Here is a 24,431-nt window from a genome sequence, read left to right as displayed (position 1 = left end):
TCCACAAGGGAATGATCCCCCCAGGATCCCAAATGGGATCAGAACAACCACAGTACCAGAAGGGGAAGAGAACAGCACAGCTGGGAATAGGGAGAACAAAGTTTTAACAGAAAATATTAAAATTAAGCTTTTTAAATGCTTCATAGTGTAAACATTAGAGCACTGCACCCCTTCTTGTGAATAAAACTGCCTGTTCCTAAGATGATTTTTATGAATGAGATTCATCTACAAAGACAGGACTACAAACATCAGACAGGCAAAATAAAACAAAACTTCTTAATCCTGCAGTTGGTTATATTTCATAGGACAAACAGCAGGAGACTGGTTCTGTGTTAGATCTAAGGTAATACAGATGCCAAATGACATTTCTGAGGCAGTCTGTAGCTGTGAGGAGCTATCAGGAAAAGCAGACTGGACTCCCCCATAGAAGAAAATAATTGTACATCTAAGCACCCAGAAAGCATCCTGATACTCTGGCAGAGAGAATTAAAGCTCAACAATCTGAAACCTCAGAGGCAATCTAGCTTTGCTCAGATTGTGGAAGAGAGGGTTTTTCCTGTACCTAATGAACAACTGTAAAAGCTTTTTATGTTAGTTTTATGTAAATTTTCTTTTTACTCATCCTCATTATTTTCTACATTTGTTAAAATTTATTTTTAATTAGTCACTACAGAAATATAAAGCATAAACATGTTTCTGGTGTTTTAAGATGAAAATAAGCAGCTGTCATTAGCAGTTAATGATGTTCTGTATACCTACATTAATCTTGTTTATACCAACATTAATCTTGTTTGCTTTGGAAAGAACAATCTTGACAAACAATTATGATTATTCACCCATAATAATATAGATGTTGATGATAAAGTACATGGGTCTAGGATAAAATAACCATGGGGAATGACATACATCCCCCATCACATACAGCCACTCCCCTCTATTAATAGAAGTTTGGCTACCATGTCACACTTCCTACAGCTCCACTGGGTGCAGGGTCCCATGAACAAAGTGACAAAGTCACCACCACCCTCTGAGACAAAGTAATCTGTGGCCCTACAACTCTATGGTATTGAGAATTCCCTTGTTTCTCACCTGAACTAACACTTCCTTTTCTGCTACTTTCTCATGAGGAAAAAGTGATCATGTGAATAAAAACAGAGGAATAAAATTAATTTGTGTAAACATTTTATAAGCATTTAAAAATCAAAACAGCATCTTCAAGGAGCACGTGGCTAAAACAATATAAACCCAAAACCAACAACACTTGAGGACAACAATGTACTGTGTAGCCAAAAATACTTTAGTGACTAGAAGAGAGAAGTATCTGTCTTTAACACATTCTATGCTAAGAAAAGGAAGACTCCCAGTAGGTTTAAGTAGGTGTATTCAAATATCTGCACACCCTTTGAAGTTATGAAAAATTGGGATTTTAAAGGAAGCAAATAGAGCTCCTTAGGTTTCAGCTGCAGTTTTATGATACAAAGAGTCTGATGGCAAATTCAGCTTGGGGGATTCCCACCTGAGCTAAGCATTCCTGTCTACATGCCCTAGAACATCAGCCCTTGTGCTGGACCAACAAACTGATTTCTAGGATCATGCCATGACCCAGGACACTTACCCAATAATACTTATATGTAACCTGCACAGCACAGGCCCACAAACAGCTGTAATGGTCCTGACCTGAACTGGTCCTCTCCTGAAGGGGAGAGTAGGGCAGGTATAACCAGGTGAGGGTAGAAGGTGACAACTTACTTAGTCAGCACTTCCACCTTTCATCTTATAAAACACACAAGCAAAACTGAACCCAACCTGTATGCTGTCAGAAAAGAACATTTTCCAGCTGTTAAAGATTATTATTGTAAATGAGCAATAATTGCCCATAGCATCCATTAAATTTGTTACTTATGGGCAAACCAGTGATGCAAAATTTTCACTGGATTCTTTTAATAACACAAGCAATTGTAAATTGATTTATTTACTTCTTTATATAACTGCTTCCTTAAAATCTGAAGCTATTTTAAAAATTCCATCCTCCTTACATTTTATTCTTGTGGCTTGTTTTCTTTATGGGACTGTTTTGGGCCAGGACTCCATATTTAACCTACATTAAATCCCTATTTAAACTAAACACCCACGTAAGCACTTCTCCCTACCAGGAGCTGGACAAATCCTAACCCTTACACAATCTACTAAGGGGCCACAGCCATTTTCCTATAACATAAATATGATGTCTGCAGAGACTCACAGCCCCATTCACTTACCACTTTCATCAAGTAAGTCCTCCTCGTCATCCCCATCATTGTCCTCCTCCATCGCCTCCTCCTCATCTTCCTCCTCCTCCTCTTCCATATCCTCCTGCTCCAAGTCCGGGTCCAGGTCCGGATCACTCCCTGAGATTGACTCGTCCGACATGATTCCCAGTGGTGCTCCTTGTGCATTACCTGCTCATGTTCTACCGTGAGGCAGCCCTGCAAGAAAGGAAAAGAGGTCCATGAGCCCAGCAAGTCCCAACCTCTGAGCCTCAAGGCTCAACATCACAGCAGGATTACGGCACATAAAAACACAACTCTGCCATCAGCCTTGCACATAACAGGTATATCAGACTGTTAAATACCAGAAGTGCACAAAATCCTGGGTAGAAAAAGGATGCCACAAGCAATGGATCATAACAATACAGGTCCAGCACTGGAGAATCAGCATCAGAACCAATATATTAACTAATCACTCAAAGCCCCCAAGTCTTTATTGGTATCCCTGACATGTGCACAGCAGAAAGATTCCTGGTATCAATGTCTGATTGCTCAGAGATGCAAAAATAAATAAATTATGTGAACAACTTCAGAACACTGCTGTCCAAATGCGAAGCATAGAAAAAAGGATCAGTCCCAGAATTCCCCTACCTGTTACCCTGATCCCTGCATGCACCATCACTGTGTGCAGACATGGGGCAGAGACAGGAACCCCCCCTCCTGCCTCAGCTGTACCCACTGCCAAGGTCACCCAGCTCCTCATCACAGCCTGGCTGAACTCCCTGATCCAACCACGCAACAAAAACAGTGTTACCTTAATAATTCTGACAGAAGGCAACAAAGACCCAGTTTCTAAAGGTTGAATGTCCCTTGTAAAACAGGGTAAGAAGAAAAGTAAACACAAAGGAAGGATGGATCAGACAGAATTTGCATTTCCTTTCTCTCAAGGACAAGAACTGGAGCTGGCTGTGCACGACTCCTCCAGTGCATCACAGCAGAAATCATGGTACAACACAACAATAAAAACTAAAGAGAGGACCAGGGCAGTCACAAAGTCACAAGTTTATCTGTTCAGATCATGCACTGTCACTTCTGGACAATGATGGGTTCTCTTGAGCACTCCTCTTCCATAAGAACAGAATGATCATAAAGGAGCCATGTAAGATAAGGTGGATGAAAAGAAACACAACCAAGAAAGGAATGTAAAGCATCTTGATCTCAAGGAACTTGAAGCAAAGGTTGTGTTCAAAAAAATCAAGCTGCAGAAGAATTACTACCCACATGTTCCCCAAAAAGCTTTAAAGAAAGATGAGGGAAACATTTCCTCATTACTGATTTCCCACTGCCCCCTACTTAGACCACATTTCCAGTGTAAACTATGAAATGTTTAAGAATTAGTCACTTAAAAAAACCCACTTCTAAGCTGATAAGGCCCCTCACATATCTAAAAACACTTCAAGAAACAGAAAGATGTCATTTTCAGTTGTGTTTCAGCAGTTACCAGACAAGCTCAGAAACCTGAAGGTTAAAGACACAACTCAACACCCCTCTAGCAGGGCTGAGAATCCAACTGTCGAGTACGCTGAATTATTCCAGCTGAAGTCATCAGTTCCTGCTCTGCCCCTCTCAGCTCCTCAATAACATTGAAGAGTGTCTGAAAGAAAAAAAAAACCATAAGAGAAGAGCAGGCTTTGCAGAAACTGGCATTGGAATAGGAAGCCTTTCACCACTTGGTCCCAGGAGCACTTTACCACCAGGCAGAGACAACTGAAGTCCCTACACTATTGAATGTGTCACACGAAATAAGTTGGATTAGTCAAACAGATGGCAGAAAAGGCCAAAATCTGAATTAGCTCAAGTGGAAGCGTGCCAGTTTACACAAGCCAAGGATATTAATTCAGCTTCTGTGGTAGGCAGGTACGAGCCCTGTTGCTGTCAGGTTGGTGCAATACAGTGACCTCCAGCATCACTTGCTTTCTGACGTCTGGTGCTTCAGCCAAGGGCTGCAAACACAAAGCCATCTATTATCACAAGCTTTTCCTGACAACTGTTGTGCTGAAGTCTCTGTGTATTTCAAAACAGTAGCTTATTTTTTCTTTTAAGTAGCAATAATGTTCCCTTCCAGCTGATATTCAGCCCTAAAGAAAACAAACATACACAAACCTGTAACTTGCAAAGCTGCACAAACCAACCAAACAAACACAAACACTACTAACATGGTAGGAACGAATTCTCATCTACAAACAGAAAAAAACAGAAGTGCTGTAATGTCACTAAATGCTCCAGGTCAAAGAATGACACATGATACAGTTTCTCCCATCAGTATCCTCCTGTGTGTCACTCTCTTATGTTTCATCATTTGTCAAAGAGCTTTAAAAAAAACCCCAAATCAAAACACATAACACTTTCCAAATACTATTTAAAGGCAAGGACATGGGTCCTTGTATCTCTACAAATAAAATCAAACCCAGTGGAGAACGGCTTTCTCTCAAACTGGAGTACAAAAGGGCTCAAATCTAAGCTTTATTTTTGTTTAGCAGTAAATACACGTTCTGTATAAGCCAACTCCTGACACCCGCTCGCAGCCCCAGCCATATGCAGGAGAGTTAACAGAAGCTTTTGAAAAGACTTAATTAAATCTTGCAGAAGCTGGGTGAAACAAAGATGGTTAACTCCTCTGTGCCTATTGTCGTGGTGCTGCCTGTCTTCCTGCCTCCCTCCCTGCTCCTGGGCTCTGGCAGCTCCACTCGGCATTGCCCGAGCCTGGTCTCGGGAGGGCTCCCATCCCACCCTGCCTGGTGGCACTGGGAGCAGGGAGCAAGTACATGGGACACAGCCCAGAGACTGCCCTCGTTTCTCACACCGATCTGACCCAGTTCAGAGCCTCCCACCAAGGGGAATTACACAACAGGGCCAGATTGTAGCTGCTGCTACTGTTTTATGGCTGAGTTATTCCAACCTGCCCCATCTCCTGCCTTTGCACATGCAGGCACACTGTGCTCAACGTTTAATCGCTGCAGGAAGGGCACTTTGAGAGAGATAAACTGATTACCTGCAACTGGACTCTTAGGCTGTGCCACACTGGAGCCCCTGCCCTGCCAAAGGACAGGAGCTGCCCCCCCCAAGCAGGATGTGTGCCATGAGGAGGGTGACAGCCCCAAGAAACACACATCAATCCCACTGCATCATCCTTACAGACAGCCAGACACCCTTACAGTACAGTGCCTCAGCACCTGGTGAGGCTGCTGAGAAACCAGGGTGGGATATTAGGGGAAAACACTGAGAAATTCCTCTTGCTTACTCAAGGAGGAGAAAAGAGCTGTCATGTTTATCCTACCCAGGAAGTTAAATCCTGCAATCAACTGCACATCAAATTAACATCCAAGACAGCCTCTCTCATGTATTATGTCCTGTCTTTCAACAAAGATAAAAATAGTTCTGAAGTTTTTTGAGCTCTGGTTTTTTAAGGTAGAACATTTCAGATAGTAAGTAAATACCATGTGGTGATGACTGCCTCCTCCTCAGCACAAAAAGGAGGCCCAGTTCTGGATGAAGAAGCCTTGCAAATTTGGACACAAATCTGTTGTTCTCATGTTTGTCTTTCACTCTGCAAAGCTTTAAAGTCATTTCTTTACATATGAAGTTGAGGGAGAAATGTGCAAGCAACTTTTTCCCCTCTACATGACAGTTGTTCACAGCAGGGTCACGCATGCCACGAGCCAAACTCTGAGGTGAAACAGCAAACATCAGGAGGTGTGGGGACTTGGGCCACTTCTGTGCATCACCTTCACCTAAGGACTCACCAGCACTATAAATATTAAACCATTATTTAATGGATTATTACAAATACCATTGAGTAAAAAGTAAGGAAGCAGGAAGAGCAGACTGGAGTCCTTCCCCACCTGAGAAGGAGAAGCAGGGTTCCCCTGCACCTACAGGAAGCCACAGAAGCCAAAGTGACTTTACAGCAGCTCTTTCCCTGATGTGACACAAGTGATTCAGGCACAGGACATGCTCATTCCCAAGTACACACATCCATCCCATACAAATCCCTTCACAAAGGGCAGGTTTAACACTAATGCCACTCCACCGCTGAACAGTAAAGAGGATTCCATTACCTCCCCAACCTCCAGCCAAGCCCAATATCTGGGGCTCATCAAGATTTGTCCCTTAAAACCTGTTTTATAATCAAGACTTCATGTTGGCCATTGTGGTGCCTGGCCATAGAAACAGAATCAAGCACGCTGGCAAACCACAAGAGGATTTGCACAGACAGTTTAATAAAACCAGGTACTTCTAAGTCAGTGCTGCATAATGCTCTCCAGTCTCTGCTGTACAGTCATGTTTCATGGTAATAATAATTTCCTTTAACTGTTTTCCTTTTTTGTTTGGCAGTAAAAAGTAAAATGGTTGGTTGGGGCCACAGAATTCCTCTCAATACTCTCAGCTCACACACAAACACTCCAAACTGGATGTGTATGAAGGTAACTGCTGGCTCCTCAGGGGAAGTCTCATCTTTTTGCTAAATCACTGCTAGCACCGTTTTGGCACCTTACAGGCAGCCTTCAGTAACTAATGGAACATTATTATAAAGCACACAGATGTATCACTAAAGAAGCCATGAGCTTAAGCTTCTCTGTATGACAGAAAATCTTGTAACAGTTTGCAAGTAATAACTTGCAATGTTATTGCAAAATAATTAATACTTCTCTGTTCAATTTAAGAATCTACCAAGAAATAAACCCAAGATCAGTGGGTTTGGACAGTTTGATTCTAACAAACACTATAATTTCTCTAATTTCTGTTATGTAACATATTAACGCTTCTATTACATGATCATGTAAAAAATGGCGGGGGGGGGGGGGGGGGAATCACTTAAAAGGATAAATATTTTCCCAAAAAGAATCAGTGTTACTGACTAATACCAGTCCACCAGATCCCCTATATGCTTTTAACAAAGCAAACGAGTGTTTACTGAAAAATCAACAGGAACTTCTTTCCCCCAGGAATAACTTCCACAAATCACATTTAAAGCCATCCTTAATTGATTACTTCGTGATTTAAATCCCTTCTTCCTTCACAGCCTGAGACTGTTGAGACTCAAGAAGCACAGTTTTTCAGCTGTGACTCACAGCTAACTGGTGGCCACACGCTGCTGGCTGGGAAGGAAGAAAACAATTCTCCTTTTCATCTTGTTCAAATTGCAACAAAACTAAGTGGCATTGATCCCCTCTAAGTGATGTGTTTTCCACAGGAATATTAAACTGAGGGAGAAAGAAGCAGCCTGGAAAATCATAAATTGGGGAGCATCTGCTTGGCCTGGACCGCCTTTCTGAGGAAGGCAAGTGTGCTTCTCCCCACCCCACATAAATATAGGACAATGCATCTAGTCTTCACCCACACTGGACATGAGTATTAAGGAGCCCACTGTGATTTATGGGGAGCAGGAATATAGAGGAAAAAAATAACAGACTGCTTTAAAAAAACACATCCATATATCAGTTTTGGGAGAGTTGCAGGACCTGCTCTTTTATTCTCTCTAGGTTAACAGTCTCCCTCCTAAAAGGCACCCCAAAACCAGACCCAGCCTGAAACTGGCTGTTCCCTCCCAACAAAAACAACAAAAGCTGCTGCAAGAAAGGGTGGGAGAAAGGAAAGAAAAAAAATCTTAAAACCAACCCATAAAGAAAAGGGAGAGCTAATCCTTCCCCTCTGCTGACATGACAGTGCTGGAACGGAGACTGTGACAATGAACATTACATAAGGCCTGGCTCCCACTGCGAGCCGAACAAAAAGAGCCAGCGCGAGTCAATGGCAGCATCTGCGGATCCTCACACAACGCGGCACATCCCGGCCACGTCCATCACCTGCCGCGGGAGCCGCCCCCAGCCTCAGGGTCCTCCTCTCCCGCGGTCCACAAGGGATGCGGGAACACCCCTCTGCCAACAGTGTCAACATTTTGCAACCTCCACAGCAAACCTGAACTCTTCCCAAGGTGCCAGTGTTTCCTTCCCCGCGGACCTCGTGAGGCTCCTCACCTCCGGACAGAGCCAGCAGAAATGGGTAAACTGCTTTTTGTTTGTATATATAAAATGTTGCATTGTTTTTAAGAGCATTTCTATTTACTCTATTAAAGCAGAAACTGACTTCCCATAAATCAACTCTTTCCTTTGAAAATCTGAAGTGTCCTCACTAGTGACTCACCATAGAAGAGCAGTTTGATTAGTACTGCACAAAAATTCAGGCTACCTGAGGTAAGAAGCATGTGATTGGTTTTGCTTCCACTAATTACTGATATTCATCTGGATTATCACCATCACAAAATAATGAAAATTTCGTCTCTTACTTCACAGAATTTCCATTTATGTTTTTAGCTTTGCCAGCTTCTATATAAATGGCATTTGCATTCCCTGATAAAGAAAAAATGGGGGAAAGGAAACTTCCCTTCTCCAATCACTGTTTCTGCTTTCAAAGCAAACAGCATTTCAACATAAAAGACACTTCTAAGTGTGCTTGTATAGGTTTTGCCCATGGTGCTACAACTACAGAAAAGCAACGAAGACCTATGAGAGGAGTAAAACCCCACGAAAATATTTCAAATTATGGGGAAGACTCAATAGTAGGGCACAGCATGCCAGAATTCCAAATTATGTTCGATGCATTTTACATAGCAGATTAATTTGGGGTAAATTTCCCTACCCTGCACTAGTGATAATGATTGCCATATTCCAAAAGACAGAGTTGAAGACTCAGTTCATGGCAGAGGTGTGCCAAGCCTTCTCCTTGCAAACACCCAAACCATGTCAAGACATGAGCCAATTCCCACAAGCAGGGGAAGATCCAGATAGCTGAAAGATCCCTCTAGGAGTTTAAGCTCTTGTTATACATAGGTGCCAGAGAAGAAGTTATGTAATAAATCAAGACTAAATTACATAAACAGTGGAACAGAAAGGAGGGAAAAGGCTTGGAGCTAATCCCCTCTCAAGGAAAGATCAGGCACTGTCACTACTTGAACAAGAGCTATGGCTTTGGTCATTGAGATATCTGAACATTATGGCTCACCTCCTTGAAGGGAATCCCACAGAAACAGGCTGGGATAGCTCATAAACAATGTTTTCATCTTTCAGAATGAGAACAATTGCAAGTTTTCATGACATTAAAAGGCCTGATTCTCTCCTATTTTCTCAGTATCACCCCATCCACATACTCTTCTTTCTTTGCCTCCTGGAGAAGCACATTTCCTTACAGGGGAGTGATTCACTGCCTGTGACTGTGTCCCTGCTCAGGAAATGAGCTTTCCATCAGCAGCAGTCCAGGGCAGCCCACCATCCCCTGTGAGGCAGGCGCCAGTCACACTGCACACTGTCATTGGAAGATCACAAAGTAAACACAACTGAGCTCTGCCTTTAGTCATAGCTCTGCATTTCAGCACAAACAGTCACGGAGGTCTGGGAGTTTGGTTTTGATGCGTCATCTCTCTCCCTCTTCAGAACTGGACTTAAAACCTGAGGTTCTGGTTCATGCAGTTTTTAGGAAAAGGAAGAATTCCACATAGGTCTGTTCCTCTTTATTCCTTACCCCACCTCCAGCAACAATAATTACACTAGGGATGAGGAAGCATTACTTATGCCACCTACAGTTTACCAAAGAAAACAAGGGGAAAAAAAAGAAAGAAGAAAACCAGGAAACCCTGAAGTAGAAAGAAATGGAAATAAAAAGTTTCGAACTCACATGATATGAAGATGACAATTAGCATATGTTAGACCTAAGTTACAGTCAAGCAATCAGACATTGAACTAATCTTTATTTAATGCCAGTGTAGATTAAAAATCCATCAGAGGATTCAAATTTGTCCTAAACATGGGTTTCTTTCAGAGTCATTCCCTCCAACAGTCATTCCCTCCCTCAACATTGCACAGTGCTGGAAAAACTAAAACATTAAGTGCCACTTGAAATGGTCATTCTTCTGATAGTTTTGAAAACAAAGCCACCAAAACCTGTTGATCTTTGCCTTTCCTACTATACAGGTCAAAATGAAATACACATTGATCCTTATCCATCCTGCACAAATACATTTGCTTTGATAACACCTAAGATTGACACTACAGGCAGCTCACAGGGAAAGCAACTGGACGAAATAGCCTCCTGTGGTTCTGCCCTTAGTAATGGAAACATCACTTTGGTTGTGTTTTGCTGGCTGAAAACTTCCCAATGGTTTGGATAGGCCTGGAAGGGAAAAGAATGCAGCTTATTGCCTCTCCCCATAGAGCACAAACAACCCGACACACTGCTCAGGGGATCGTTTGCATGCACACAGAAAAATCACCCCAATTAGAGATAATAAGTATTGTTTCACAAAAGAACCTGAGCTATGAGTCTCATGATATGCAGATGACATTTTCAGCTTGTAAAATTATGAGTATATGACTCTACATACTTAAGCTTACTTCCAAAAGAGCTTTAAAACAGCACAGTGCAAGTTGGGCTAAGGAGACACACAAATATTAACAGAAGGATAATATAACCTGTGGGATTTTGGTAAACATACCCACTTGTCCTGTCCCAATTTATGCTAAATAGGACATTAACTACCATCACCTACAGTCATAAGCATATCCAAATGTTAAGACAGGAAGATGCAATTGAAAAGGGACACATTAACAAATTCCTATAAAACACTGTATGGTGAATAAGCACCACAACAGTCATCTAGAAGTAGCTGCTGGTTACAAGACACAACTCTTTCAGAGTAAAAATGTCACTGTCTCCCAAATGTATAAATTCACTTAACTTTCATTAATGCTAGCAATGTCTTTTGCAGTACTTGTTCTCCCTGAACAGACAATACTGTATATTCGTGCCCATGCAGAACCCAAAATGTTATGTTTCCAAGATTCAGAAGCAGGATGACAAAGAGCATTCAGCTGTGATCTTCAAAAAACCACAACCTTTCAGGTATTCTTTCAAAGTTAAGTGCAAGTCTCAGTCAAGTGCTTTCCCCAAAAGACCACTTTTTCCATCAAAGCTCATTTGCAAGTGCTGCTTGACTGGCAGCCGTGCCCAGTGAGCAAGTACAGAGGGAAGAGCAGGAAAGCCAGGTCTTCTTGTGTCCTCTTGACTTGTTATCCCCAGTGAAGGTGACCACATGTTGTAAGAAGTCAGCATCCCTTCACTCAGCTGCTGATACCTCCCAAAACACAACAGGGATGGAATTTCTTGCCTCATCTCTATTTTTTCTCCCCTCCTTTTCAATTATTAGTTGGATTAGTGAATTATTAGTATTCTTGAATCAAGGTTGCTAAGTCATAAAATCATAGAATTTTTTAGGTTGGAAAAGAACTCTAAGATCACCAGGTCCAAGCATTAACACAGCACTGCCAAGGTCACTACTAAAACATGTCCTTATGTGCCACATCAACATGTCTTTTAAATAAAATAAAAACCTGCACTTCCCTGGGCAGCCTGTTCCAATGCTTGACAACCCCTTTCCATGAAATCTTTCCTAATATCTGATCTAAACCTCCCCTGGCACAACTTGAGGCCATTTCCTCTTGTCCTGTCCCTTGTTATCTGAGAAAAGAGACTTACCCCCACCTGGCTCCACTCTCCTTTCAGGGAGTTGTAGAGAGTAAGAAGGTCCCCTCTGAGCCTCTTTTTCTCCAGGCTGAGCCCCCCCAGCTCCCTCAGCTGCTCCTCATCAGACTTGTGCTCCAGGTCCTTCCCCAGCTCCATTGCCCTTCCCTGGACACACTCCAGCACCTCAATGTCCTTCTTGTAGTGAGGGGCCCAAAACTGAACCCAGGATTTGAGGTGTGGCCTCACCAGTGCCCAGCACAGGGAGACAGTCACTGCTCTGGCCCTGCTGACCACACTATTGCTGATCCAAGCCAGGATGCCACTGACCCTCTTGCCCACCTGGGCATATCTTGGCTTATGTTCAGCTGCTGTGACCAGCACCCCCAGGTCCTTTCCAGCTACTCTGCCCCAGCCTGTAGCTCTCCCTGGGGTTGTTGTGACCCAAGTGCAGAACCCAGCACTTGATCGTGTTGAACCTCATACCATTGGTCTCAGCCCATGGATCCAGCCTGTCCAGGCCCCTCTGCAGAGCTTTCCTGCCCCCCAACACATCAACCCTCCTGCCCAACTTGTCATCTGCAAACTCACTGAGGGTACACTCGACCCCCTCACCCAGGTCATCGATACAGATATTAAACAGGACTGGACCCAGGACTGAGCCCTTGGGAACCCCTCTAGTGACGGGTCACCAGTGGGATGTGGCACCATTCCCACTACTCTAGGCTTAGCCACTGAATTTTTCACCCACTCACTTTACTGAACCTGCCCATTTGTCTAATTGTAGAAATTCTTGACCACTATTGATTTGGGCTGAAGTAAGAAATTTAAACAGTAACTACAACTCTTGGTTTGATGGGAGATTCTGGCTACAATTAGTAACATTCTTTAACAGAGAAAACTGGTTACATGGCACTTGCAGAGAAGACTTACTGTCAATGCTGTAAAATCTCAATCAACTTCATTCATTCTGCTAGGAATGAAAGAGGTAAATGATGGAAGTTAAAGACTTTCTGGAGGATGCACCTTCTTATCACAATAAAAGGACAGATATTCACAAAGAGGTTCCACACTAGCACAGAGGCTACCAGCTCTGTATCTCACTCTGTTAAAATAAGCATTTCACTGACCAGAAGTATTGATTTAATTGAAATATAAGATCTCCTCTCTTGTTTTTCATTAGTGCTATGGTAAGTACAGAAAGAAGAAAAAGGCATATCTAAATTATTTTTTAAGGGAGAAACAGGAAAAAAAAAAACAACAACCCAAAAGTATTTTCCTACAGAGTGCATGACTAAGCAGATCACCCACTTCCTCAGTGTTCTCTACTCATTATCTGGGTCTTATTTCTCTCAAGTAGTTAACCATTGTCATTATAGAATAAACAAATTCAGATCACCTAATAAAGACCTACTCCCATTCATTGGAGAACAGGATGTGAAGTTGCAGTGGACAGAAACTTTAAAATGCTGGCTAGGGTAAATCATATTATGCATTGTCCAGAGTTAAGAGCTTCCAACCCCCCACCGCAAAAGCTTCCCCAGGAAATTCTCCTCCACAGATAACTGGACCACATCCCAAGATTGAGAGAAAATAAAAAAAAACCCCTTCTCTTCTGGGGTAGCAGCTTTTCCCCAAATATCTGATCTCAAAATCAGTAACTATTCCACACAACAGTCACCCTGACACCTGGTTTTCAAGGTTAGAGCCTGCAGGACACTTCACACACTAAGCATTGAAAGGTGCTGGTTCCATAAGGTTTACTTTTTGGTCCTGCTCCCTCAATTTCTTGACACCTACGGACAAGGAACTTTAAACCCAAACTGATGACACCACTCCTACAACAACTTCTTGATTTAAGAAAATATTCTTTGTTCCTGATACCTCCCCCACCCCAACATCCCCTGCAAACACAAGCTGATTTTTCTCACTTCCTATGCCCGGAAGGTTGTGTTTAGTTGCTGAGGTGCATTCCATAACCCTGGCACTTTTTTCTAAGGAATGAATATACAGCTCTTGCACTATTTCTGGAAAGGAGAAGCTGCAGCCAGCTGCCTTTTCACACAAGATGCTGTAAGAGTAATGAAACCTCTGGACAGTTACATTACACCAGGAATGCTGTTCCTTTCACTTTCATCAGCAAGTGATGCAAATAATTAATGCAAAGACTGAATAAAAGAGCGCAACAAACAGAAGATGGCAACCAAAATCTGATCCTAATCTCACCAATTAGAGAGACAGAGACATGCCTTGACATTGACAGACAGTTTTCAGATTTCACAGGCACCAGAAGGGTAATAAACATTTGGCCTTGATTAAATTACCCATTTTCCCTCTTGCTGACTGCAGCCTCTCGGGCCTTGAACACACTCTCGGTAGCAGCTGCTCTTTCCCACTCACACACCGCTCCCACACTGTGCCAGCACAACTCTCGTGGCTGGACACCAAACTGATTCACCTGAAAAACTACCTGGAAGCAAAATTCCATTCCCAAATGTGATTTACTACGAAGCTGCAAGAACAGCTGTGCAGGCACAAAGGGAAAAAACAGTGAAAGGGTGGGAATATGCAGCCCTGGGTTTGGGCTGTCCAAGCTGGAGTCACTGTCACCAGGGCCATGCTCTTGGCAGCCAGACACTGCTCCAGTAAAGGGCACAGACAGTGTTTTGGTTTGAGAAAGTGATGGTCTTTGTGACAAAGCTTCCTTGCCTTTGACACAAACACCAACCAAAAGGATGGTGCATGTATTCGAGCTGAAACATGAACATTTCCAGACTTAATCTTCTCAGTTGTCCCTTTCTTTAAATAGTCATGGCATCACTTTGTGGTTTGTGTAGAGGTATTTATTTCTGAAGTTCATTTTGCTGGGCTCTTTTAATTGAAAAATCAACGCAATTGCCACTCAAAGGGCAAAAGAATCATAAATTACATCATGCAGTCAGACACCCTTGCTGTGCACATCTCTCCCCAGAGCAAATACTTCTAAACTGCTCAGAGCTCAAAGTAAAATACCCACAGACCTCCTCATGTAACATGTTTAGTGAGAGCCTGTGTGAAGGGGTCCTTGCAGTTACATGTGGGCAAAGACAGGACATGGCTCTGTTCTAGGGAGCAAGAAGATAAGCTGCCCTGACCTCGAGAAACTCATAACTAGCACTGACAGAAATTTCCCTGGGTCAGGGCAGGTCCCCTCCTGAAGGCACTCAGGCAGGACTTGTTAAAGGAACAGCTCTATGGGATGACAAAGGGAAGTGATGCAATCTGCACCATGAGAACAAATAGGTAATTTCTTTAAGCTCATGAAGTGGAATTTGCTTTGGTCATGATACCCTTGCTTGAGAGCAAGGGCTAATTATTAGTACCTAAATAAACAAATCACTTGTTTCAGCCCTCTGCCTTTCTTTGGTTTTATGCTGTATCTTATTATGTCTGGGATAAGTAGATATTCCTGGGCTGTCCTAGAACATAGACCTTTCCCCAAGATGCAACCAAGAGCCACTGTGGAGTTCTGATCATAAATACATATTAGTATATGAAGCCTCTCATGCACATCCCCTGCTTGCTTTGTGCTTGTTCCCCTCAGCACTACAACTTCACTCTAACAGTTCAAGGAGGCATAATTACCCTTGGCATGAAGTCCTAAAAGTCTTCTCTTATCCTTTCTTCTCACAAGAAAGAAGTTGCCCCTCCAGAAACCCCTGGTCTCAATTTTCTGATCAAGGCCACAGGTAAACTTTTTCATATTTTACAGCTTATACTAAACAACGTCACAGCCAAGCAAAGATGCAGGTGAGGAAAGAAGAGACAGGTCCCCTCAGCAGCCATGAGAAAGATACTTGTCTGATATCAGATGTAGGAGGAGTTCCAGCACAGCAAGACAAAATGAAGTAGAAAAAACACAAATCTTTATCTCCTAAGTTCTACAATCTTTCCCCAAAATCTTATCCAGACTCCTGGATGATTAACTCTGTTCACCTTCAATCTTCCCTACCAAAAAAGCAACTGCAAAAACAAGCCAGCAGATCACTTAAAAAAAAAAATTAAAAAAGAAAAAGTGGAGTCATTGTAAGACTGCAAGCAAAAAACTGTTCAGTTATAACCACTTCTGTCTCTCTTCACTGACTTCTCTTTGTCAGCAAAATGGGTCAGACAAGATGATAATAATGAGAGTGAGAGATGCAGGGGAGATACACCCCCTCCAAAATGTAAGGAAATTCAAAGATTAAAATATAAACAGCTTCCCACAACAAAAGGATTTTATCTCTAAGCCTTCCTGCACAGGCCAGCTCAAGAGTGCAAAGAAAAGAATACGAGACCTTGCCTGCCTTGATGAAATAGTAAAATAAGCAACAGAGGGGGAAAGGTAGCACTTGGCTGGAAAATGCTGCGAGGAGGTAACTTCTTTGAGCAGGACAGTCTCTTCTGGTGACAAAAGAAGTAATCTGCTATAGTGCCAACCCTTCCCCAAAAACAGAGGTCCTGAACAGACATATTACATCTGGTGCTTGCTGGAAACATCCTTTCTGCACAAGGGCTGTTGATGCACATGCCCGTTCCCTACGGAAGCCAAGGGAGCACCTGAGGAAAAGGCCATCCAGCGACAACCTGCCAGGAGCAGAGCACCCAGCTCCTGTATTTCCCACGGCCCTTCCTCTGACATATGACTGGGCATGCACTCATCCTGTGATGGGGAAAAGATCAGGATATCTGGAAAGGTGCCTACCAGGCATCAGTTGCTGTCACGACCAGACAGGCTCCCATCGTACTTCCAGAAGGGTTTAGGAAAACATCCCAAACCAGCGGTCCCGATGGGCCACTGTGAACCCACAGGCAATCAATCCTCTCCCTAATGGCCAAGGCAGGAGAGGACTCACAGCTTTTTTCCTCTCTATGGTCCTTCACCACTTTGGCAGGCAGGACAAAACAGAAACCACTCCTTTGCTGGACAAGGAAAACACTGGTTTTGTACCAGCAGAGACAGAGAAGACACTGCATCCTTACTCATTCACACCCAGAGCTACCTGTGCCACAGCAAGAGCACATACAATTTCTTCCCCAATGAAAAAACATTTTTTTCCAAATGTAATGACTACTCACTACTGGAGTAAACTTCTTGAGAGCACATTATCAGATTCTTTGAGGAAAAAGATTGGGAAAACACAGATCAGAAACATTTTGTTTCATTTAAGTACATGGCTCTTACGAGCACATTTATTCCCTTGAGAGAAAAGGTATACTTAACAGATTTAAAGGAGTGCTATAAACGAACAACTATCATCATCAGATCACTTGACTAACTCTAGGCAGGGGCAGGAAGGGAGGCCTGGTCTGAACACAACTGGGTGAGATCAGTTCAGCATGTGCAAATGCTCCTGCACCTGTATGGTGGCAGGTACACTCCTACATGTACAGTGCATTTCCTCATGCATATATTTCAAATGATACTCCATCCTGACTTGATGACTTTGAGAGATGGAGACATCCTAATTCCCCTTAATACTTACAAGCATCTTCCTAATGCCTTCAGTGGCTGATCACGTTCATTGTTAACAATCTGTGCCTTTTTCCTAATTTGAAATAATCTTTTTAACTTCCAGGCACTGGCTGCTATCCTATCTTTTTCCACTAAATTAAAGAGCCCTTTGGTACACAGCCTATTCTGCCCAAAGAAAATTGAGAAACTTTTAAATACCCAGTGATAAGCTAAACCAACTGAGCACTAAGAAGTAGTTTTCTAATGAGCGATTTAATCACCCAAGCAACATTGAACACTATATCTTTGTTGCTTTTGAACATCTCTCTAAAAACACTAACTTTAAACTTCATCAAAACACCCCTCATCTGATTTCACCTCTGTCCTTATGGATGTACATTAGCTGAGGATGCACATACTGCCATATATCTGCTCTGCTCCTGCTGCCCTTTCCAAGGTCACTGGTTTCTGGAAGCACAACTCTGTATTCCAAACCTACAGCCTCCAGTCTTTCCCACAACAAGCATAAGGTTGTGCTCCAGCTCTATAAAAACATATTTGGCCATATTAGACCCAGTTACCCAAACAACTCAGAGGACACTGTACAGCTGCCGTTCCTTCTTCATGCTTCACCACCCAGGCACAACCTTTACATAATCCACAAATTTGAACAGCTCTAATTTCATGTTTTCTTCCAGGCCACTGATAAAAATACTACAAAGCCATGGACCTACTACAAATCCCTGAAAAATACTCCATTCATATTCTACTTTCCACATCTACTATTTTTAATCTAGGTTTTGACTCACAGATCATACATGACACTGTATCTGTTGAACAAGATTCACTTCTCAACAACACTCTCATTGACTGAGGCAGGCATGGGAATACAATTACCACACAAATCCCATTTGTAAGGTATTTTTGATACAAGAGCTTTAATTATGATTTTTTGGTCTTCCAGAGTACTGCCACTCACCAGCCATGTAACAGTTTCCTTTACTTCACTAATTTTAAGTAAATCCTACCACCAGCCCTCCTCAATCAAGTCCTTTTCGAGTAACATCCTATCTTCCAAGTTGACTCAGCAGGCAGTATGAGCCTCTCTGCTCCACAGTCCCTTTCCAGGCTTTGTCAGGCCCATGGATTTTGGCTGGTTTGGGGTTTGGTTGGTTGGTTGTTGTATTAGCCTTTGGGTGCAACAAACAGCTACAGCAATTCACCTGAGATCGATACACTTCAACAACCTATTTATTCTGGATTCAACAACTTCAAATATAATAACCCACACTTAATTGATGCTGATGTCCTAGATAAGACTTGAGTTTCTCAGAGACTACAGAAAATCTTTGATTAATTGCCATGTCTCTAAAATGTCATTTCCACAGTTCTGTTGGGCTAGAAAAGTTTCCTTCACAAGTTAAAGTTTGAAGTAAAAATTTTCACTGTGAAGGGAAGAAACTAAAAGTCAAGATTATGTTACTTCCACCACATTTCAATTATTTCCCATACTGTGCTTGCCCTAGAAACTCCTTGTACCTGATCAGCCAGGTTCTGCACATTCTGTAACCAATTCTGCCTTTGTATAGCTCCAGTTCTTTGTTAATTAGATCAAGCTGGTTTGCAACAGAGAAGCCGGAGTAAAGTTATCTGCCTGTGATCTGCCAAATCACTGCAAAACCCCGTTAATTGCTTTTATAAGTTTAGTGCCTCTCTTTAGGCTTTCTTATATAAAGAGTGTTGTTTTGCATGTGAGGCCTCGATCAAAGTCCTCCTGGTGCTCAGCCTAAGTTTCGAAGTGCTTGTAACACAGGAGAGCACATGGGTACATTGAGCTTTTCCAACTTTGATTTTCTACTTATCTGCCAGAAAAAAGTCCACCAGCATAGAACCAGTTACAGTGGCAGAAGAGAAATTCTGTTAATGTGCTTAATTCTTGGCTTGACATTTCAGGTACAGCAGCAGAAAGTGTTTTGTGCCAGTGCCACTTACTAAGGCTCCTACCAGTGCCACTGTGCGTGCACGTGGAGAGGAGGAGAGTCACTTGAGTCAGATCAGCAAGAGGCAGGTTCATCTCATCAACTCTTCTCCATTTTAAACAGCTGTCTGAGAAGGCAATGGTAACTGCACTTTGCAGCTCAGAAACTCCTCCCAGGATTTAGGGCAGTAACAGAGGGTACTGCTTACATGGTTTGAACGCTGCACTCCGTGTTTATACCACAAGCCACACTGATAGCATCTAACAGAGTCCTTCAGCTTTGTTTTGAAGCAACTGGCTAAAAGACTTCCCCTAAAGATTTCTGCATCTTTGAATGATGCCTTCAGTCATGAAGTTATTCAGCACTTTTCTCCAGCACAGAATCAATACTTCCTCCAGATAAGTGCATGCCAGCCTTTATGTCTTTTCTGATGTTTGAATAACCAGCTGTCACTAAAACCCGAGTTGGATCATTCTTCCTGCCTTTGCTTGTGCATTTCAACTTGCAGGTACACCCTCAGAACAGCAGCTCTGGGACAAGCTGACAGGCCACCCCAGAGGGCTTCAAATCACTGTTCCTACCTGCACATTTTAGAGCATGCTGAAATGCCGCTATTAAATTTAAGTGATGTAACAATTCAAGTGAGTTCTAGTTACCTTCAAAATGCCACAAGATTTTTGGAGGTGTCAGACTGACCCCAACTCCATCATTACCACTGAGCAAGAACACGATTTCAATTATCACAGCTGCTCTGAGATTGCCATAGCACTGAATCAGCCTCGCTCACAGGACTCAAATTCTGCTATTCCACATCAGACATAAAATTGAGTCAATGGTATGTCTGATCTTCAAGAATTTCTGAAAGCCTATATTCTATACTTCAAAGTATTTTTCAAAGTAACAAATCTTGTTATTCTTATGTAGTTTTATATCTGCATAGCTGAAAGCAATATATATTTTTTCATCTTCCCCCCTCCTCCCCTTCTCAAAACTTGTTTCAACTTCAGGTATACTAATTTTGCCAGAAAACATGTGCAGATGGCATTTGCTGGTTATCACATACAAAATACTGATCAGTAACTTAGTATTACTTAGAATGAGATGCCATTAGCTAGCTAGTTTAAAAGAATGATGACTTCAAAAAACAACCTACAAAACAACACTACCATATTCTCATAAGTCCAACCAGCTTCTAAAGGTGCCCATTTAACAATTTTTCCCTTCTTATGGCTACCTGTAATTCCCTCTTCTCCCCATATGTAATGACATGCGATTTCATCAGTTAATTCTGTCCCTTTCTCAAACAACGAATGGTGTTCCTTTAATATTCCCCTTCATCTTTAAGACTCTGTTTCTACAAAGTTCTAGAAAATTAAGGGTAAGATTTCTAGAAGTTAACTAGAAATTAAATTTTCATTCATTGTTTCAAATTACCTAAATATCAGATTTACACATGTTATTCTACAAGTCCAAACTTAAACATTGACTTCTTCTGTGCTGGTGAAAGTTCTTAATAAGTGCCAACCTGGGAGGCAGGGGAAACCACAGCTCTTTATAAATTCTTTTATTTTTATGTAGCTACAAATGTTGCTTAAACACAACAAATTCCCATCTTGAGATGAGCATTCTCTGAAACAAATTCATCTGTAATTAACTCAACATACTTGACAATCAGGAAAATATAATGCAGAAATTATTCTGTGTAAGCAGAAAACACACATCTCAAAATTATATCTGTACCAAGGATCTAGGAATAGCAATTGGTACTTTTACCTCTGCAGGAACCAAGTTCTCCAGAATGAAATTTAAAATAAGAGACCTTGTTAACAGAGAATATTTATCCTACAGTTACAGTTTCCCAAAAACTCCTAAGCACCTGAAGGAAACAAGTTCAAAGAAATTACACAAACATTAGTTGCACTGCAACTAATTGCATTCTTAACAATATTGTACCTAAATGTTTCATTTAACTCTCACCCATAAACAACCATATTTGAAAACACACTTCCTACGTTGTTACATTCTGGATTTGAAGTTGATCCAATGGGATTCAAATCAATCCCCACGGGAAAAGCTTCACTCCACTGCCACTCCCTTCCTAGCACCGTAACTTGATACATCACAAAGAAGCGTTTGAAACAACAAAATTTTGAGAAACAAAGTGAAGGCAACACAACAGCCAGACCTGCAGGCTGGGAGGCACAACCAGCCAGGGTACATGTGACAGCACAAGAGTTAGGAATGGCCAAGGAGCCCACAGTCACCACTAGAGACATATGAGGAAAAGGGTGGAAAAACTACTGCTCAGTGCTGCAGGTGTGATTTGACATCTGTGTACACACACACACACACACACACACACGTGTACACACCAACGAGGCTCCTTCCAGAGCTGCACAGCAGGAGGGTGACAAACATCAGCTCCCACCTGATGTGGGTGTGATTTGTGTGTGTGCACAAACCCATCCATGCACACACCTGTACCTGCACTCAGGAAACGTAACCAGCAGTGCACCCTGGCAGCTGTACAGGCTAACAGCACTCTGGGCTGTATGGGCAGGAGCACAGCCACCCTGACCCAGGGAAAACATGACTCCCTTTCACTCAGCACTTTCCAGACCCATTGGAGACACTATGTGCAGCTCTCCCACACCTACATGGAGGCCATCAAGAAGTCACAGACTGTGCACAGAGACACACAGTGGGACATGAAACACAGAGTACAACGGTGGAGGTGGTGACCTGGCCTAGAGAGGAGATTCTTCCTGGAGGGGACAGTCAAGCATCGGAACAGGGACACAGAGACTGATGAACTTTTGCCTTTGGAGGGTTTAAGACCTGAATGAACAAAATCCCACTCTGAACTTGGTGTAGATCCTGCTCTGAGCAGCAGGTTGGACTAGACACCTCCTGAGGCCCTTTCCAGCCTGAACTGTTCTGCAACATCAACTTGGATGCCGGAGAACACCACAAACGTTCTGTTACAATCTTCTATGCCAGGTTATACCTTACAAATCTTCACTAGAATGCAACCGCTGTTGAGATGAGACAAAAACCACGTTGCTTGGTTCTTCTCCTCAAAAGACCACAGGATGTTCCCATCCAGGATCTGCAATACTCGTGAACATCAAATCTGGAATTCCAAGTTTCAGAGACACAGAAGTTTCTGGTTAACTGGGTGCAGTACAAGTGGAACACAGACTAAACCCTCAGAGCTTTTTTGGGAGAAGGTGGTGCTCACTCTGAGGCAGTGTCAACCCAGAAAACACCACCCAGCCACAACAGCTCTCCCTTAAAGCAGTAACTGTTTATTTCTTGTAAATGGCACATTCAGCACCTACTGGCAAGGAACAACCCCTAGATTCTGGTGCCGATAAGGTCACAGGGGAAGAAGCTGTGCTGTTCTCTCTCTATTCAGGGTGTACAGCTCCACACCTGGGGAAAGAAGCCTCCCTTAGCAAACCAAGGCTGTGTCAGCTCCCACCAGGAACACCTGCAGTGGTCCAAGCAGGCTGCTTGGTTTTCATTCCTCTGCTGGGTGCTGCTGCCCATGGAGCAGAACTACCAAAACAAAGGCTGTTTATTCTAAATTAATTGATTCTGCGTTGAAGCAGAAGGAGAGCACTCACCAGGCCCATTACTCTAAGCCAGGAAGGGGAGTTACCACCTCCAACCAGGCAGCAGGAACATCCTGAACCAACACAGAAGTTTCTGCAGTGATTTCCTACAGGCTAAGTGATTATTCATCAAGCATGATGCTTGCATAACCATACAAAGGATATCCAACATTTATAAAGTTATAAAGACAAGTAAATGTGACCATTAGTATCTTATCAGCATAAAAAAAAAATCGGAAAAAATAACCCTGAACTTTCACTGTTTGGTCTTTTTCTAAATAAAAATTCCCCACCTGTACACAGACTGAGGGGATGTACCAAGAACGTTTTAAAGCACCAGTTTTGCACATAACAATGAAAGAGCAGGAGGGGAATCCAAAGGGGTTTATGAGCATCTCTCAGACCTGAGCACCGAAACGTCCAGTCACCCACATAACCACCAGCAAAAGTCACCTGCAAACTCTTCCTCGGAGGGAGCAAGTTAAAAAGCCGAGAGACGGGATCAGGCGAGGAGAGGTAACAGCTCTGCACGCCGAGCCTCCCCCCTCCGAAGCTCACCAACAAGTCTCACACAGGCACCAAATAACGACTTTGCCCGTCAGTTCAGCAGTCCCACAGTCCGTGCTTACCAGTCCCACCGATCAGCGCCGCTTGGCCACCACAGAGCGTGACAACCGCTGTGCCCGGGCCCCGCCGGGCCGCCCCGGCTCGGCACCGCGCCGCCAGACGGGCTGACCCGGGACCCCCGGCACCGTACGGGGGGCAGGCGGAGCCCCCCGCGCCCCCACAGCCAGGCCCGGGGCTGGGCAGGACGCTGAGCCGGGCTCGGCGGTGCCCGGGCGGGCCCAGCCCCGCAGCCCCCGGCCCCTCGCACCGCACCGGGACCCGCCCCCCCGGGTGGCCCGGCGGCGCTGCCCCTCCGCCCGGCCCCGGAACACCCCCAGCCCCTCGGGGGCCGCTCCCCCGCCCAGCGCCCACCCCGGGCCGCCGCTCCCCGCACACCCCCGGCGGGGCGGGCGGGCCTCCCGGGCGCGCCCCTGCCCGGCCCGCTCCGCTCCCATTGTGGCGGCGGCCCCGCAGCGCTGCGCTCTCACCTGGGCGGCCGGCGGGGGCTGCGGCCCGGCGGCCCCGGGAGCTGCGGGCGCCCCGGGAGCTGCGGCCGCGCCGCCGCCTCCTCCCGCCTCCGCCGCTCTCGGGCCCCGCCGCCGCTCGGGGCCGCCCCCCGCCGCAGCGCCCGCCTCGTCCCCCGGGCAGCAACAGGCGCCTCCGCCGCGAAGGTTCCGCAGGGCGCAGAAAGGTTCCCCCCGGCCCCGCGGGGCGCCCCCGGCCCGGCGGGTCCCGGGGCCCATCCCGGGCATGGAGCGGGATGTGGCGGGATGCGGCCGCAGAGCCCCGGCTGCTTCTGCCCGTGCCATCGGCTATGAGGAGCGTGACTGCGAGGGGGCAACCCCCCACCCCCCGTGAGGAGCTGTTAATTTGTCACAGGGTCCCGTGGTCACTGAGGCTGAGGGGGTCTCTGCCCCTCAAGGCAGGAACACTGCGG

At 44.2% G+C, this 24,431-nt stretch overlaps 1 protein-coding gene across 5 annotated transcripts in view; it reads right to left on the bottom strand.

Annotated features, from left to right (window-relative positions):
* Window positions 1–24,097, bottom strand: part of RAD54L2 (RAD54 like 2) — a 69,159-nt gene extending 45,062 nt beyond the window's left edge. For 2 of the 5 annotated variants that reach the window (XM_064667909.1, XM_064667904.1), the window contains exons 1-2: window positions 23,983–24,097; window positions 2,259–2,465 (exon numbers count right to left, since the gene is read on the bottom strand). In XM_064667909.1, coding sequence (XP_064523979.1) covers window positions 2,259–2,409 — 151 coding nt within the window. In that variant the 5' untranslated portion in view covers window positions 2,410–2,465; window positions 23,983–24,097. Of the gene's footprint in view, window positions 1–2,258; window positions 2,466–22,612; window positions 22,707–23,341; window positions 23,474–23,982 lie in introns of those variants that run through there. The other 3 variants (XM_064667907.1, XM_064667906.1, XM_064667905.1) reach the window with 3 other exon arrangements.
* Window positions 24,098–24,431: the final 334 nt, after the last annotated feature.

This window comes from Pseudopipra pipra, chromosome 11 (genome assembly GCF_036250125.1).
Source record: "Pseudopipra pipra isolate bDixPip1 chromosome 11, bDixPip1.hap1, whole genome shotgun sequence".
NCBI classification, from domain to species: Eukaryota; Metazoa; Chordata; class Aves; order Passeriformes; family Pipridae; genus Pseudopipra; species Pseudopipra pipra.
The sequence above is the reverse complement of the archived record's forward strand: the minus strand, read 5'-3'. Positions and strand labels throughout refer to the sequence as shown.